At 36.2% G+C, this 17,967-nt stretch overlaps 1 protein-coding gene across 1 annotated transcript; it reads right to left on the bottom strand.

Annotated features, from left to right (window-relative positions):
- Positions 1 to 288: 288 nt before the first annotated feature.
- Positions 289 to 17,615, bottom strand: LOC127721432 (neuronal acetylcholine receptor subunit alpha-2-like). The gene is made up of 4 exons (XM_052228151.1): positions 17,312 to 17,615; positions 2,269 to 2,402; positions 1,617 to 1,753; positions 289 to 1,189 (listed from the first exon to the last, which is right to left on the bottom strand). The coding sequence occupies exons 1-4, from the start codon at positions 17,358 to 17,360 to the stop codon at positions 862 to 864; spliced, it is 648 nt and encodes a 215-aa protein (XP_052084111.1). The 5' UTR covers positions 17,361 to 17,615; the 3' UTR covers positions 289 to 861.
- Positions 17,616 to 17,967: the final 352 nt, after the last annotated feature.

Below are 17,967 nucleotides of genomic sequence, written 5' to 3'. Positions count from 1 at the left end.
GCCTATACCTGACTGCGGGTCTGGATGGGAGTCATTCCATATTGTATTCCGTATTTTTTTGCCATTTTTCTCTATTCTTTATAACTTTGCCCATTATTTTCTAGTCTTTATTTTTTGGGCCTATTTTTCTCTATTTTTTTGTTTAGCTCTTAATGGCCCTTTTAAAAAGTATTAAAATGTTCAGTGTAATAGTCATGGATTTCTGATTTGTTTTGTTAGATTGCTGTTTCATTGACGTATCTTCTTATTCTGACTAAAAACTGGGAAAAGAAAAGCGTAATCTTCCAATCAAGTTCCTAATATTTATTATAAACATAGCAAATTTCTAATACAAAAAATCATAGTGACGTGATGTAGTCTATTTTGAAAGAAGTTATTTAACAAGATCAATACAGCTAGTCAGTGTCAAAATGTTATATAATGTATGAAGAGAAGTATTGATAAAATTTAGCAAAGATCGGTTGCCAAGGCAACTAACTTGTTATTCAATTTCGGTTGCCGCTATAGAATTTTACAGCGGTAATGCATTAAACGTTGATTGCCATTACTAGAATTTAACTGTTTGTAAGTTTTAAAGACAGTGAATTAGTACAATTATATAATGTTCTTAAATAAAAAAAAATCGTTTTTTGATTGCACCCGTTAATTAAAAAATGCGTCTTCATGTACATGAAAATACTATTGTTGTATTTTTTAACAATAAATTACCACAAATACAAAATTGTTGAAATATTTCTTCAAAAAGAAATAAATAAATAAAAAAAACATTTCGCGTTATCTACAAAGAAACATGAAATATACGTGTGCGGGTTCAAAGTAAATAGTACGACATCGTTGAATACATAACACGTATCTAATTTACTAACGATGTTTAATTTGGATGGTGTAGATTATGTCGTAGTATATTTCTGGACAACATGCGTACTTCTGGTCATTCCGAACAGCACTCGACCCGACTATTTCGTACTCGGGGTTTTCCCTGTAGTAATCCAGCATCACGTGAGGACTGAAGACTTCTAATTCGAGTTCATCTCCACCGTACGTCCAGGATCCGAATTTAAATTGACATTCGATAACATCGTCATGCTTCGTGCAGTTTTCAGTTTCATACTGGTTAACAGGAACCACAAGAACGGCTCCATTCTGACTTACCACAGCATTTGGCTCGTATGATGGCTTTGGAATTGGACTGCAAAAAAATGAGCATAGTGATAACATAGTGTCGGTCAAGAAGTTTTGCTAGGAACACATGACGGAATTAACAGTTGAAAAATTTCAATGAAATGGGACCTGATGCGCGGACAGGGTAAACATTTCGCGACCAGAATCGGTTTACTGTCGCGTGATTCCAAAGCAAGGTTAAGTATCACGCGTAAGAATCAGAAATAAAATATGGTAGACAGTAGTGGACATGTGAGGAGCATGGAATTCAGTGGATTCAACAAAAAAGGGAAAAGAGAATAATGGGATGCTAAAATATAAAGAAAAGAGAATAATGGGGAACAATATATAAAGAATAGAGAAACATGGTCTAAAAAATTAAAGAATAAAGAAATGAGGGACCCCCTTTCTAATCCACACTCATAACCGACTGCACCGGTGCTTATATTACTTACTTGTTGTATAGAATTAAATCTGGGGTCCATATGAGAGACATTGGGAGTCTTATTCTTGCTGGTTGTCTACCCCAAGTCAATCTAGGGTCTTTCCAGTTCAGCTGTGACCAAACCTCAATGAACATTCTTTTAGAATTCTGCAAATGACATGGAATACTGTAAAAGTTTATATTTTTGTAGGCTTTAATATTTCAATGCTTAAAATTTTCGCGCGGGGGTCAAATTCGATCAACTGTAAATTCGCACTTCACATCATCTGAAAAACCAATCGCAAATTTGATAATCGCGAAATATGCGAAACTACCCCCGTGCGAAATGCAGTTCAGTCTAATCGTATCAAACGCTCTTGGTTATGGACTAGATAATTATGAAACTTATCTCTTGATTGACATTTATAAAGTTGTGCGAGTAGGGAGTAATAATAGATGCAACTTTTCAAAAACAATATCATTTAATTTCAGTAAATATTCAGAAAACATTATGCTCTCTACTATCGTCTGGTTAGAATAAAAACCTTTAACCAAAACAAAATTCAACAAAGAAAGATAGAAAAAAAAAACCAAAAACCTCCGTTAAAAAAATATGAAATAACGTGGTCGTCATGAATTGAAATGAATTAAATACTAGTTAAATAGTTTTAAGACGCACTTACATAGTCCATCTTTTGGAGATTCAAGGCATGCTTGACTTTCACAATTGGATGTTCAGCTGTTCCAGGGTAGGCATATTTGTTGTAATCTTTCAAGACCTTTTTTATGGCTTCGTCTCCAGTGACATTAGCAGTCCCTTTAAAACAATAAAATCTTATCAATTTAATAAAAAAAAACATAATATAATTTTTTGTTGTGACTTTTTTCATAAATGCGTTATGTCAACAATCGGGGCCTCGATGGCCAAGTGGTCTAAGTAGTTCATCTACTTGTTAGTTCGAACCCCGCCCACAGAAGGTTCGTTCGACTCCCATCTACAAATAAGTAACACAGCAACAAACGACAACCACTGACTTACAGGCTCCTGACTTGGGACAGGTACATACATACAGAATGTGGCGGGGTTAAACATGTTAGCGGGATCCCAACCATCCCCTACCTGGGACAGTGATGTAACAGTACAACAACTTGTTTGTGAGCGCTCAATCCTCCCCGAAGCTGAAACAGTAGTGTAGCAGTACAATATAAGAACAACCTGCGCAAATCAGTTGCAATTAGATTAACTCAAAAGATCGGTACGAGACACACAAAAGAAACCGGCCAACTAACATTAAGACAATAGACTCAAAGCATCGAACTAAGAGTATTTGCAATTACTAGAAGTTCGTTCAAAGCTAGTTGCAACTAGTACTGAAATAAATCTTGTTCTCCCAGACTTAAGTATCAATCAGTACACAACCAACTGATTCATTAAATAAAAGTCTAAGAAACGTCTGGTATACGTTGTAGACCCATTGGTGGCCTTCGGCTGTTGTCTGCTCTTTGGTCGGGTTGTTGTCTCTTTGAAACATTCCCCATTTTCATTCTCAATTTTATTACATATAGATCCATATACAATAAAAACAATTGAAAAGTGGTAGTCCAAAGGTTTTGACCATCGAAATTTTGCATTAGAAATCATAGTTAGGACCAGAAGATTTTCTTCAAGGACCGCCAGAGAAAAACGATTTTTTCGAACTTTCTGATATCTTGTTAATCCAGTTCGGTTACTTTAAAAACAAAAATGGAAAGACTAAGATTTCCTTTTTCATCAGTCATATTCCAGACAAACATTGAAGAATTCTTGTGCGTTTAAGATTATTCTTAAAAATCTAATAGTGGGGGTTAAGCCTGATTTGTTCAGCAAAATAGAGTTAAAGGAAAGCATAAAGAAAATTGTAACGAACAGAGAACACTTTTACAGTCATGTCTACTGCATGGACGTATCTTAATTTTCTAAAAAAATCGTAAACTTAATTTATGTCATCCAACATAACAAAAACCTGCTATATTCGGCGGCAAATTGCATTTTTATTTTATTGATCTTCCATAGAATATCTCCAGAAGAGGTCCAGATAAATTGTTTTGGACTCTTCACCAGAAGATATTCTGGAGATGTACCGAAGAGACCAATAAAACACGCCCTAGATCTTCTCAATGTTTGTCCCATTTTAGCAAGGATGCTATCAATTATGGAATCAAGGAAAAACGCTCTGGTAAATAGTAAAAATAGAAATAAATTGAAATAAAAACAAAACTTCCACTCAATATTATCATTTTCCTCCTTAAGTAGCAAACGATGAGTACAGCAGGCTATAGATGCTTGGAGTAAAACTGGTTTAAAATGTTGCTATGCGAATAAATTCCTGAAGTACCAACTTCAATTTATTTTTTTAATGTCTGTATACCTCTCTGGAACATGCTAATTATTCGTATATATATACACAGCTAGATCAGAGAAAGTCGGGGAAAAAATTCCAAAGGAATCGATTGATATGCAGCAAAGATTGGCACTTTTGAAATTAAGTTACTATGCAAAATCAAACAGAACTTGTCTCGATGTAAACATTGAATGCAAGTAGATCGAGAAGACCGCAAATACTTGCACAAAACTCGAGACGACCTTTTTTTTTTAAATTGTATACAAAATAGTAGAAAGATACCTACTTTATAAAAATAGTTTTCTTTTTTTTTAACCTGCACAGACAGACTTTTAATTGTTTATATTCACGAAAAGACAATAGTTCTCTATTGAATGTACATGTGACAAGAGCAGACCGGTGTGCTCGATATCTTAGGAATGAACAAATAAGCATACATTGGGAAATTATAACATGCTAAGGACTTTTTGGAACACTCAGAAAATTGGTGACCCGAAAGATCTTTTGATTTTGTATATACATGATTTTTTTCAATTTTTTTTATCGATATGCAGCAAAGATTGGCAGTTTTTAAATTTTAGTTTCACAAGCTTCTAAAGCAATTATCTCGATTAATACTGAACATAAAACATCGTGTATTTGCATGTATATTTGTAATAACACAGTTTTACAAATAGTTTCTTTAAAATGTACAATTATTATTCAGAAATAACTTTTGATCAGTATCGTCACCGGTATTGTTTTATTATTGACTTTCTCGACTCTATCATAAGAAGAGTGAATTTTCTTTTGTTTTCGTTCACTGGATATCCCACTGTTAAAGGTAGGTCTGGCAAAGTGTTGCTTTCAAGTTGAAAGGCGAGAAGTTACACATGTTATAAGACATACTAGAACGGACAACCTTTACTTTTGTCTTCATATATCATTGTTATTTATAATTCCAAATACAAGTCCTATTAACCCGTCCGTCTTTGCAAAGTGTAGCTTTAGTCCCATAATGCAAACAGAAAAAAAACACTATACTGGTCAATACTTTGACGACCATTAATATGATAATACTCTGGTCTGATATCGTGGTTTATAAAAGTAAAATATTCTAATAGGTGTATATTTAATATATCTCAAAATTACCTGTAACTTCCTGTAATATGTGATTTACCAAATAGCAAAAAGGTTGATAGAAACATTACAGAATAAAAAAAGTTGAGAGTTATAGAGGGTTGCTGCAATGGGATATCCAGTGAAAAAATAATAAAAGAAAATTCACTCTTCTTATGATAGAGTCGAGAAAGTCAATAATAAAACAATACCGGTGACGATACTAATCAAAAGTTATTTCTAAATAATAATTGTACATTTTAAAGAAATAATTTGTTAAACTGTGTTATTAGAAATATACATGCAAATACGCGATGTTTTATGTTCAGTATTTATCGAGATAATTGCTTTAGAAGCTTGTGAAACTGAAATTTAAAAACTGCCAATCTTTGCTGCATATTGATAAAAAAAAATGAAAAAAATCATGTATATTCAAAATCAAAAGATCTTTCGGGTCACCAATTTTCTGAGTGTTCCAAAACGTCCTTAGCAATTTCCCAAAGTATGCTTGTTTTTCCCACCTAAGTTATCGAGCACACCGGTCTGCGCTTGTCATATGTACATTCAATAGAGAACTATTGTCTTTCATTTAAAAGTCTGTCTGTGCAGGTTAAAAAATTAAAGATAACTATTTTTGTAAAGTAGGTATCTTTCTACTATTTTGTATACAATTTGAAGAAAAGGTCTCGAGTTTTGTACAAGTATTTGTGGTCTTCTTGATCTATTCACATTCAATGTTTACATTGAGATAAGGTCTGTTTGATTTTGCTTAGTAACTTAATTTCAAAAGTTCCAATCTTTGCTGCATATCAATCGATTCCTTTAGAATTTTTTCCCTGACTTTCTCTGATCTAGCTGTATATATATTCGAATAATAAGCATGTTCCAGAAAGGTATACAGACAGTAAAAAAATAAATTGAAGTTGGTACTCCAGGAATTTATTCGCATAGCAACATTTTAAACCAATTTTACTCCAAGCATCTGTAGCCTGCTGTACTCGTCGTTTGCTACTTAAGGAGGAAAATGAAAACATCGAGTGGAAGTTTTGTTTCCATTTCAATTTATTTCTATTTTTACTATTTACCAGAACGTTTTTCCGTGAATTCATAATTGATAGCGTCCTTGCTTAAATGGGACAAACATGGAGAAGATTTAGTTTTCAGTGTTTAAAGGGGAGGTAATATTTTGTCACTAGATTTCCCACTGGCTGCTCACAAGGAAGCTATTAAACCAAGAGTTCCAAGTGGTCAAGTTGAAATCATCCCTTCGTTAATTTTACGGACGCCATCACGAGTTGGTGTACCGTTATGGAATATCCGTTTCACAGATGATATCGGATATGTTTATTGTCGTAACTACAATCGCGTCCCCTTTTCCCCGAATGTGACCTACCGTATTAGACTAACTACCGGGTTTGTACTAACATGAGCAACACGAAAGCTTATAAAGTATAAATACATTGTCAGCACTACAAGAAGGGGTATACATAACAAGCCAGATGACACGAGCATTATATATGGCCTCTGAGTTTGCACACATGTAAATATAAAATCTTTAAACCTTTCAAAAATACACGTATAAGTTTGCTTTAGTCCTTCGTAGTGCAGAAAAGTCACGTTTTTGATATAATTAGATATGAGCAAAGCATGCAACAGCAGTTACGGTAAAGATATTGTATCCAAATTTATAATCGTATTGAAATACAGATCCTGTGTCCACGCTACTCGTACAGAGATCTGACAACGCTTTATTATACTGTCTGTTTTAGAGACCGTTCGGAATCCTCCGGTTTCGTTGTAATGATACAAACATTCAAACATTTGTCGACAGATCGCGAACTGTCATTGGCTGATGTAATAATTATTTGAACAGAAAGTAAAACGGAAAGTTGTCAGAATCTTCTAAGAATAGCGTGGACACAGAATCGGTCTTTCAATCAGATTGCCTGTAAAAATAGTTTTCCAAATTTTATTGTTGATCTTAAGGTGTAACACCACTAATTCGGGCCCGGTCAGAAAGCACATACCAGAAAGTAGTACATATTTAACACAAAATAGTTCCTACGCATGGGTATAACTTTCAAAATATGTAGAATATTTAGGTAATTTTGGTATCAAATGAAAGCTGAATGACTGGTGATCATTGTAGAACACTTTCTGACTTATAATTTTGAATAATAAAAAAAATGCATGAAATTTAAAAAAAGAGGGTACATTTTGCCTGTTTGTCAGATCTGAAGTACCTGTTTTTGTACATCCGAAGTTCCGGGAACCAGTTCTTTCTTATATGCCATTAAAGGTATGTTGATTTTTTTCAGTACAAGACACCATAAAGTGTTGCTTTGACATGTAATGATTGTCACTTTATTTGAACTTAAAACAAAAGAGCTGTGCCTGCTTGAAATTGAACATAGAAAGCAATGGGACAATGAATTAGTAGTGTACTTCCTTAAGGAAATGGATTAATGTAGGACATCAACTCTTCCTCTCTGATACCATTTTTTAAATTTCTAGCATACTTCGTAGCTATTAAGGGTGATTGGGGAATAGAAATATGGTCACTTTTAGTCTTTTCCTGACATAATGAGTTAAACACGATTCGGGTAATCGACTGTTTAATTAAAGATAAAAGTCCTATACGCTAGAACGACAAAGGTGTAAATCGTTAAAAGGGTGTACACTCCCAGACTCCCTTTCTTAATATTCTGATAAAGTTTAAGGTAAATCACTCCAGATATACCTGGAATAAGAAAAGTGAAATTTGCAAAAAGTATATAGACCCTCTCCTTACCTCCATTGTTCATCATTTTGTTAAATTTGAAGTAAATCTGTCATTAAAAGCAATTGAGTTAGTGCGCGACGTGTTTACGCCGGACAAAGGAGTATTGATGTAATGATATTTTACGGACCAGTTTCTTGTTTTAAATCTAAAGGATGCTTTCTTAGTCTAAAATATTTTTTTATTATTAAGTATTAGGGTCAAAATCATTCTTTGAACTTTTCGAAATACCTATAGGGTGCGTCAACGTCCGTATTAAATCATTTGTTTTCCATTGGACATTTTGCACTTCGCAGATATAGAGACTATTTTAAGGTTTAGCATTCCATAAAATTTCACTACACGACCTTTGATCTTAAACAAAAACAACAGATGGGCGAAATGTGTATGACAGGTTTCTTCAAGTACTCCCTCCCGAGTCGTTATTCTGCTATTGCGATATACATAGCACTGAACATATATAGTACCTAGTGACGCAAAGTATTTAATACAAACAAATGACAATGAATCTGCAGATTATTTCGAAACGGTCCGTTTTGACACAATCCGCTTTTCTTGGTTTATTAACAGTAACAATTATTATCGAGATAATAGACAAGCTTTTTACTCAACTGTGTAAATTTGCCATACTTGCCACGATATGCGGTACTCCGTCATTGCTAAAGCTACGAAACTTTCGAGAAAAACTCAAATAAACTAGCTATGAACTTATTTGGGAAGGACAAATGAAAAAAAAAAATACAAGAATGTGTCCATAGTACACGGATGCCCCACTCGCGCTATCATTTTCTATGTTCAATGGACCGTGAAATTGGGATAAAAACTCATTTGGCATTAAAATTAGAAAGATCATATCATAGGGAACATGTCACGGTACTAAGTTTCAAGTTGATTGGACTTCTACTTCATCAAAAACTACCTTGACCAAAAACTTTAACCTGAAGCGGGACAGATGGAAGGACGGACAGACCGAATAACATTATGCCCCTAGGTGAGGCATAAACACCCCATCATATTATTGTTCAACTTGTGTTCTTTAGAATTTGCCGTCATATATTTATTAACAGGATTTCTGACCAACAGTATAAAATGTAGACGGTAATACAATGATTTATTGTTGTATATTTAACGTCAAGAGGCAAAAATGTAATGCTTAGTCAGGATGGGAAAAAATTAATTAATTTGATAGGTATTGTTGTGTAATATGGAATAATGGACGTGACATTACTATGTAGACAGTACGGTAGTTAGATATACCGCGTAGCCCGGTTCCCGGAATGATCCATGGTAAACTACCCAGCTCAGGATAAGATCTCAGATAGTTACCAGGTAACGAGAGTTGGCGTGTTGGCGGGAATAAGAACGCATGTAATATTGCCAGAGCAGACTTATATTAGAAGATATTCGGTGAGTTAGTACAATTAGAGGCGTTGAATTGTATTAGTAGTATTAGTATTGAGTGATAATACTCGGAAATCACATCACTGGCGCTTGGCGAGCAGGGTTTCCTGTGTTAAAAAGACGAATTAATCGAGACACAGAAGTGATTACATCACGTGTAATTGCGAAGTTCATATTGCTATATTTGGTATATTATGAAGTGTTTGAACATGGAAATAATATAAGCATAAAAACTTGCGTTAATTACAGAATTTATTTTCGAAAATTGTTTCACGTTTTGCTAAAATTAGCCGTTTTGTGTAGAAATTAGTCAAATTAGCCGTTATCAGAGCAATTTGGAGAAAATTTGCCATTTTTGGAAAAATTAGCCGTTTTTTTCTGTGGTTAGCCATAGCACATACACATTAATTTTTTTTCTGGTTTAGCAACCAGTGATTTAATTGAACTGTGTTTGTGTTAATATAACATTATGACAACATTAGCTTTTCAGCAGCAATGTGTAAAAATTAACAGCTGTTCCTATGAAGAATTAAGGTTGTTACCTGGTGTGGGAAATGTCATAGCTGACAAGATTATGTCTATGAGAGAGACATTTGGTAATATTCAGCCTGAGCATCTTTCTGAAATACCAAGACTGAGAATTACTGAAGCCATGATGGATATGATAGATTTTTCACCAGTTACACAGCAACAAGAATACAAATCACGGACTCAGTCAAGTTATGATTTACAAGACTATGTTGATTATGGTGAAGTTAAAACATCTGGATTTCATTCGGAATATGCAAGACGAGAAGCATAAATCAATGACTTTTCGGATTCTGACACACCTTCTGATGAATGTTTGCTTAAACCTGAGCCTGAGGAAGTCAAACATGAGTTATCACGTCCCAGTTCAGCGATGAGCAAGCCTTTAAATTACACTTTGCAGTATGGGGACCTCCAGTATTCAACAAAATTGTCAAGACCTGATGAAAGAAAACCATTACTACAAACCAAGTATGATGACCAGGATAAAGTTCAAGATTTTTCAATTGATCGACAGTTTAAGCCAGACAAAATTCATAGAACAGATGAATTAGGGTACAAGAAACCAAGTATCAGATTAAATGTTGAGGAAAACATTGAAAAACGTGATTATTCACGTAACCAAAATACACAGCAGCAGACATCACAATTGGGATGGCAGCAAGGTCCCAATGAGCACATTGAAAAACGTGATTATTCACGTAAACAAAATACACAACAGCAGACAAAACAATTGGGATGGCAGCAAGGGCCCAACGCGCACGAACCTAGATTAGAAAGGCCAGTTCCAGTCCCAAGACGTCGTCAACAGGTAGAATCACATATACCTTCACCAGAAATCCGACGCAGAATACCTTCACCTGAAATCCGTCGCAGAATACCTTCACCAGAAATATTTAGGGAACCAGTATATTCCTTGAGAACACCACATCCAACATACTCTTCTACAATAAACAGAAATATGTACCCTCCAAGACCATATTTAAGTTATGGGGAGTCGCCGCAATTAATGCCTCCAGCAAAGCCAAAACCAAAGAACCTAGAAATACCTAAAGGACTGAAGTATGATGGTTCTTCAAGTTGGAAAACTTTTTACACCAAGTTTCATAGGTATGCTGATCGTTTATCGTGGACTACCACGGAACGAAAAGACCAACTGTGTTGGTGTTTACATGGTAAAGCAGGTGATTACTATGCAAATTTACTGGATAGAGACCAAGGTGTGGATTACTTTGAATTAATTCACAAATTAGAGAAAAGGTTCAATTTTCAAGACTTACCAGAGACGTTGCAAGTTCAGTTCATGAGTGCACGACAAAATACAAATGAGAAATTGGAAGATTGGGCAGACCGAGTTCTCTCGTTAGCCTGTAAAGCATTCCGAAATCTTCCCGACAGTTATATGTATACACAAGCAAGCTATCTGGAAAATATGCCCGGGATGCTCAGATAAAGAAGCTGGTCAACATGGAGCCACCGCCAGACCAACATCTGTTGAAGCAGCAATTGACCAGATAAAATGGTTCCAACATAACCACACAGCTATATTTGGTAAACCAACCGGTAGACGTGACCCAACACCAAATCAGGATGAACCAAGTGATTATGATAGCGACCTAGCTGTTCACGCTATGGGTAAGACGGACACAAAGTCCGATTTGTCTAAACAAATGGAAACATTGCTAGAGAAAATGACTGCTATGGAAGCATTTCATAAGCAGGAAATTGGAGACATTAAACAGCAGCTTCAAAAACAACAGCAGGCAAAACAGTTTCCTGCACAAAATGAAGTCCAGCCAGCAACCCAACCATTCAGCCAACAAAATCAAGGTAATCGCCAACAATGGCGTAACAGGGAAAATAGGCAAGATAATCAGCGACAATCACAATTTAAAAGGCGCTTGGGACCTATTCCACCTGAAAAATTAGCAAATATGGCTTGCTATTTCTGTCACCAGTTTGGCCATATACAACGGGACTGTCCTGACTTGCATTCATCAACAGGAAAAAATTACACAGACCATTTAAACTAGAAAGAGTCGGGCTAAAGGGCGGAACCCTGACTCAGACTACACCTAACCGCCTAACGTTAAACACCATTTCAAACGAAAGAAACAAGACACCTGTTTCGGGGATTACCCCGTTGAAAACATGTGACATGTCAACATCCAGATACTCTGTCTAATTCATCATTGCACACAACGGAGCCTGATAATGATTTACAGAAAGTAATTGACCTTCAGTTGCAAGATCCCGTACACTTAGGAGGAACTATTTGCCAGTTAGGCTCAGCATCTATGCTTCGATTCACTTTAAAAGTGCATGGACAGCCTGTAATTTCGGTAGTAGATACCGCAGCAGAAGTTACAATCATTTCTGACAAAGTTTATGAATCTCTTAGCAAAAAACCACCCATGAAAAGAAAAGCAACAATGCATGCAGCAGGGCGTGGTATGCACATGGATGCCTTTGTAGTGGGACCAGTTGAATTACAAATTGGTGAAAGAACATATCGGACAGATATTTATGTTGCGCCTATTGATAATGACATGCTATTAGGACTTGATTTTCTAGTCAAAGCAAAAGTAATTTTAGACTGCAGAAAATTAATCTTCTTCATCAATGGAGAGGCACTACCTATGGTACATGGACATATTGGACTGGTAGCGCCTGTGAACGTTATAGCAAGAGTAGCTAAAATAACCGTTCCATATAGAACAGTCATACCTCCTAATTCAGTCGTACAATTAGAGTCAGATTTGTCAGCGGAATTAACTGATTTTATAGTTGAACCTAATAAAGAGATAGATTTGTTAATCCCACGTGGTTATTACAACGCTAGTTCTTTGCCATGTGTCAGTTTACTTAATGTAACCAACAACAAGATAGTTTTGCAAAAGGGAACTCTTTTAGACGAAGCAATTGAAGCTGATGTTGTTGAAACGGGGCCAGCCCCTTCAGTAGCAACAACTGGAATAGCCAGAGATAACAATACACTACCGGAATAGTTGCAGAACATATTGGATAAATCCAGTACACTTGCTGAAGACCAAAAGTCCAAAGTTGCAAATTTACTTCATGAATTTGCTGATGTTTTTGCACTAGATGATTTTGACTTGGGAACATTTAACCACATTGAACACGAGATTGATACAGGTGATGCGCGCCCTATCAAACAACGAATAAGACGAACACCCATGTGATTTGCACACGAAGAAGAAAACCATTTAAAGAAAATGTTAGATGCAGGTATCATAGAACCATCTATGTCAGAATGGGCATCTGCCCCAGTACTTGTGCGCAAGCGCGATGGCAACGTGCGCTGGTGTATTGATTACCGGAAGTTGAATTTCGTGACGAAAAAAGATGTCTATCCGCTTCCCTTGATAGACGAATGTTTGGACACTTTAGCGGAAAACGAATGGTTTTCAAAATTGGACGCTAATAGTGCATATTATCAGATTAAAGTGAAGGACTCAGACAAGGAAAAGACTGCCTTCATCACTAAATATGGATTATTCCACTTTGTCCGAATGAGTTTTGGCCTTTGCAATGCCCCTGGAACATATTCACGAGTAATGAATCTCGTTCTCAGAGGTTTAACATGGAATGTTGTACTCGCCTTCCTGGACGATATTCTAGTAATGGGAAAGACATTTGAAGACCATTTACAGAATTTGAGATCAGTTTTTGAACGTTTCAGAGAGTATGGGCTCAAATTGAAACCCAGGAAATGTGATTTCTTTAAAAAGGAAATAGACTTTTTAGGCAGAACAATCAATAGAGATGGTATGGCAATTGGCAGTGAATATGTTGAAGTTGTTAAAAACCGGAAAGAACCTACAACAACAAGAGAGGTTGAACAATATCTTGGCTTTGCTAATTATCATAGAACTTTCATCAAGAATTTTGCAGATCTATCCTACCCTTTGTACCAATTGACCGGTAAGAAACCGTACAAATGGGGAGATTCAGAGCAAGAGGCTTTTGACAAACTTGTAGAGGCATTGACAACAACTCCGTTATTGGCATTACCCAACAGTAAAGATCCGTTTATTTTGGACACAGATGCTTCCAATTTCGCAATTGGCGCAGAGTTAATACAAGTCCAAGATGGCGTAGAGCGTCCCGTTGCCTACGGAAGTTTTTCATTAACCCATGAGCAAAAACGATACTGCACGACACGAAAAGAATTGCTTGCAGTAGTGAAATTCACCAGACATTATAGACATTACCTTTTAGGAAGAGAGTTTATAGTCCGTACAGACCATAGTAGTTTAACATGGTTATTGCACTTTAAAGAGCCACAAGGACAACTAGCTCGATGGTTAGAGGAGCTAAGCCAGTATCACATGACAGTAAAGCACAGGCCAGGTAAAAGACACCAAAATGCGGATGCATTATCACGTCTGCCAGATTTAGCTTGTTCACAGAATAGATTAGCAGCTGGGAACGTGCTAAAACACAATCTACCCTGTGGAGCATGCGATTATTGTACTCGTGCTCACCAAAGTTGGCTTGGATTTCTAGAAGACGTAGATAACGTTATTCCCATAGCTTCGCATCAAGACTGTAAAACCTTTGAGCAAACACACAATACAGGACCACTTACAGTACTACCGAGTTCTTTGATTTCAGAGAACAAATTAATGAAACAGGACATTACACAACATACAAATGTAATTATAGAGGATAATGCTACACCAGATAGTTCAATATCACAAGACGGGGACCAGAACGTGACAAGTCACGTGAATGAGAATTTAGGTACATCTCCGGTCAAGCCACAAGTATTTGACAGTACCAATCAAGATACAGAAAGCCAGAACCAAAATGTTTGTCACAGTTCAGTTGAAATAGTCACTACACTACTTGGTATGTCAGTTTACGCGACATATTTGGACATTCCAAATGTAAATGCCATTACTGAGACAGGTATAGAAGCTAGTACTTATTCACCAGAGCAATTACGAGATTATCAGTCTAAAGACCCAGACTTGGAGTTAATACTGGTATGGTTCAGGGACAAAACAGAACCATCAGAGGCTACAATATTCAGATGCAGTCCAATAGCTAAGAAATATTGGATAAACAAAGATATGTTCTACTTAGATGATAATGGAATATTGAAAAATTTGGACAAGAAAGACAGAACACCAAGACTTGTGGTACCAAGAGATCTTGTAGAACAAGTGATATCATTATGTCATGATATTCCTGCTGCAGGTCATCAAGGTATGAATAGGACCACATTAAGAATCAAGGCGAAATATCAATGGTATGGTATGACACAACGAATAAGAGACTTTGTCAAAACATGCAGTACATGCAATTTACACAAGAAGCCAAACAGGAAGGCTAAATGTCCGCTCACCCAGTTTCATGCAGGTGCACCAATGGAGCGTGTCCACTTAGATTTTCTAGGACCACTGCCAGAGACGAAATTTGGGAATGCACATGTACTAGTTATGGTTTATCAGTTTTCCAAATGGATGGAATGTATTCCGTTACCAGCACAAACTGCAGAACATACGGCAAGAGCTGCTGTGAACGAGTTTTTCTCTCGTTTTGGATTCCCATTTCAGGTTTTTACAGACCAAGGACGCAATTTTGAAAGCAAGCTTTTCAAATCCATCTGTGAAATCTTGCAAATGCACAAAGCAAGAACTACTCCGTACAGACCATCCTCAAACGGACAAGCAGAACGTTGCAACAGAACCTTAATGGACGCCGTCCGTTGCTTCGTGTCTAAACAACAAGACAATTGGGATGAACACTTGGCACAGTTAGCAGGAGCTGTTCGATCGTCGGTGAACAGAAGTACTGGTTTTACGCCAAACATGCTAATGCTTGGGAGAGAGGTTAACCAGCCTGTTGATTTATTGTACAGCGTACCTGGTGCTAAAACAGACGAGTCACAAGATGAGTATGTGATAAGACTCAGAGATGCCATAACATCTGCACATGAAATAGCGCGCAACACGCTAAAAACTACACAGAATACCATGAAACGTGATTATGATGTACGTATTCTGGAGAGAGAATACAAAATAGGAGATTTAGTTTATGTTTTAGACACGGCAAAAATTAAAGGTAGGGCGAAGAAATTGGACCCACCTTGGAAAGGTCCAGGACTTGTATGTGCCAAATTATCTTCGTATGTGTACAAGATAAAATTACAAAAAACTGTACTGACAATAAATCATGACCGTTTAAAGCCATGTAAAGACAGAGAAGTACCACCCTGGTTAAAACAGTGCCAGCACCGGTTACAGGACGGTGAAGATGTAACCAAGGCGACTAACCCAGACTTACACTGTTTGTGCAGAAAACCAGATGATGGACTGTTTATGATACAGTGTGATTTCTGTGATGAGTGGTACCATGGAGCTTGTATAGATTTGACACCAGCGCTGGCTGACACTATGGTAAAATTCAGATGTCCACGGTGCCAAGACTCTGATACCGCAAGGTAACTTCATATATAAGACAGGATACTATGATGTGTATATAGAGCAGATCCGTGTGTACATAGAGGATAAAGGAAATCAGTTGTAAATTTTGATTTGAAATTACATCAACAGTGAAGATTGCTTATAATATATATATATATCAAGGAATGATATGATAGTTATAAATTAACTCTGCAGAGCGAAGACGGAGCAATTGTGGAATTTTGAAATATATGTATGTTGTTAATATGTCAACATTGGAAAATATATATAACTATATATATGGAGATGTATTTGTATCCCCGTGGTGCGACCAGACGGGGTGGACTAAAGGAAGATAGTGAATATTCGAATAGGAAGTAAACTCACTCCTTTCAAAGTGGGGGGGAGTGTTGTGTAATATGGAATAATGGACGTGACATTACTATGTAGACAGTACGGTAGTTAGATATACCGCGTAGCCCGGTTCCCGGAATGATCCATGGTAAGCTACCCAGCTCAGGATAAGATCTCAGATAGTTACCAGGTAACGAGAGTTGGCGTGTTGGCGGGAATAAGAACGCATGTAATATTGCCAGAGCAGACTTATATTAGAAGATAACATAACATAATCCCGTCTCGCGGCATCGGAATAAACGTCCGTATTCCGTCTTGACGTGGCTACGTATTTATACATCCCATATTCAAACTGGCCACTATTTAATAGAGGATTTTCTGTCAGAGTGGAGAAATATTTTAATAGCCCAGTCAACCCTTGAGCAGGAACGTCAATTGTCCAACATGACTTAAAATATGTGAACATTTCTCATTAACCCTGTGAAAATTTATAGTTAAATTTAATGTAAACTATAAAAAAAAAATCACACATGCTTTTAAACTAAAATATCTTCTATTTTATATACATCTCAAACGATGTCAATGCTGAATCAGAAATACAACTGAAAAAAATAAATTAGGCAGACTTTTATATGATGCTTGTTTGCAGTCGGGAAGTTATCCTCAAGTTTCCTTAAAAATAATGAATAAAAATGTGTGTGTTTTATTACATAATATCTACAAATAAATAATTTATAAAATATCTTCTTACCAGAAACAATTTCAGAAACGCACAAAATGAAAATTGCAAAGTAAATCATTCCTGTCGATCTCCTTGAATCGCCACACAAAAGATGAAGATAGAACTTCTGTATGATTCCCAAAATGCCTTATTCGAAAATCGATTCTGCTGCCGACCTCGCTGAATAAATTTGGAAGAAGCTGATTGAACACATTGCCGACCTCGCTGTAAAAGAGAAAATAAATTCGGAAGAAGCTAATCAAATATGTATAGTGATGGATACGCAAAAACATTTGAACTTGATAGAAATCTGCATCTTGGCGTGTAATAGACATCTGAAACGTCTTGTGCATCGCATAATTAAATTAATTTAACCGTTCTTGCTATTCTTTCAAAGTATTTCATACTGTCAAATATTATAGATTATCGCATCAATTTCTGTCACTCCATTTATAGTTCTTTCATTAGTTCGAATTTACAGACGCTAATTTGTTTACTATTAACGCAATGAATATTTATATGTATATTGATGTACACCACATCGTATCCAAATAAATACAAATTGGTTAAAAACGGACAAAATAGAGAAGTAAAAAAAGAAAGGCATTTATGTGTTCAAAAAAATTGTATCGTGACAAACTAATATTTCAAAAAATACCTAAAATATACGGAAGCCGATAAGGGTC

Source organism: Mytilus californianus, unplaced genomic scaffold (assembly GCF_021869535.1).
Source record: "Mytilus californianus isolate M0D057914Y unplaced genomic scaffold, xbMytCali1.0.p SCAF_12, whole genome shotgun sequence".
In the NCBI taxonomy this organism is placed as follows: domain Eukaryota; kingdom Metazoa; phylum Mollusca; class Bivalvia; order Mytilida; family Mytilidae; genus Mytilus; species Mytilus californianus.
The sequence above is the reverse complement of the archived record's forward strand: the minus strand, read 5'-3'. Positions and strand labels throughout refer to the sequence as shown.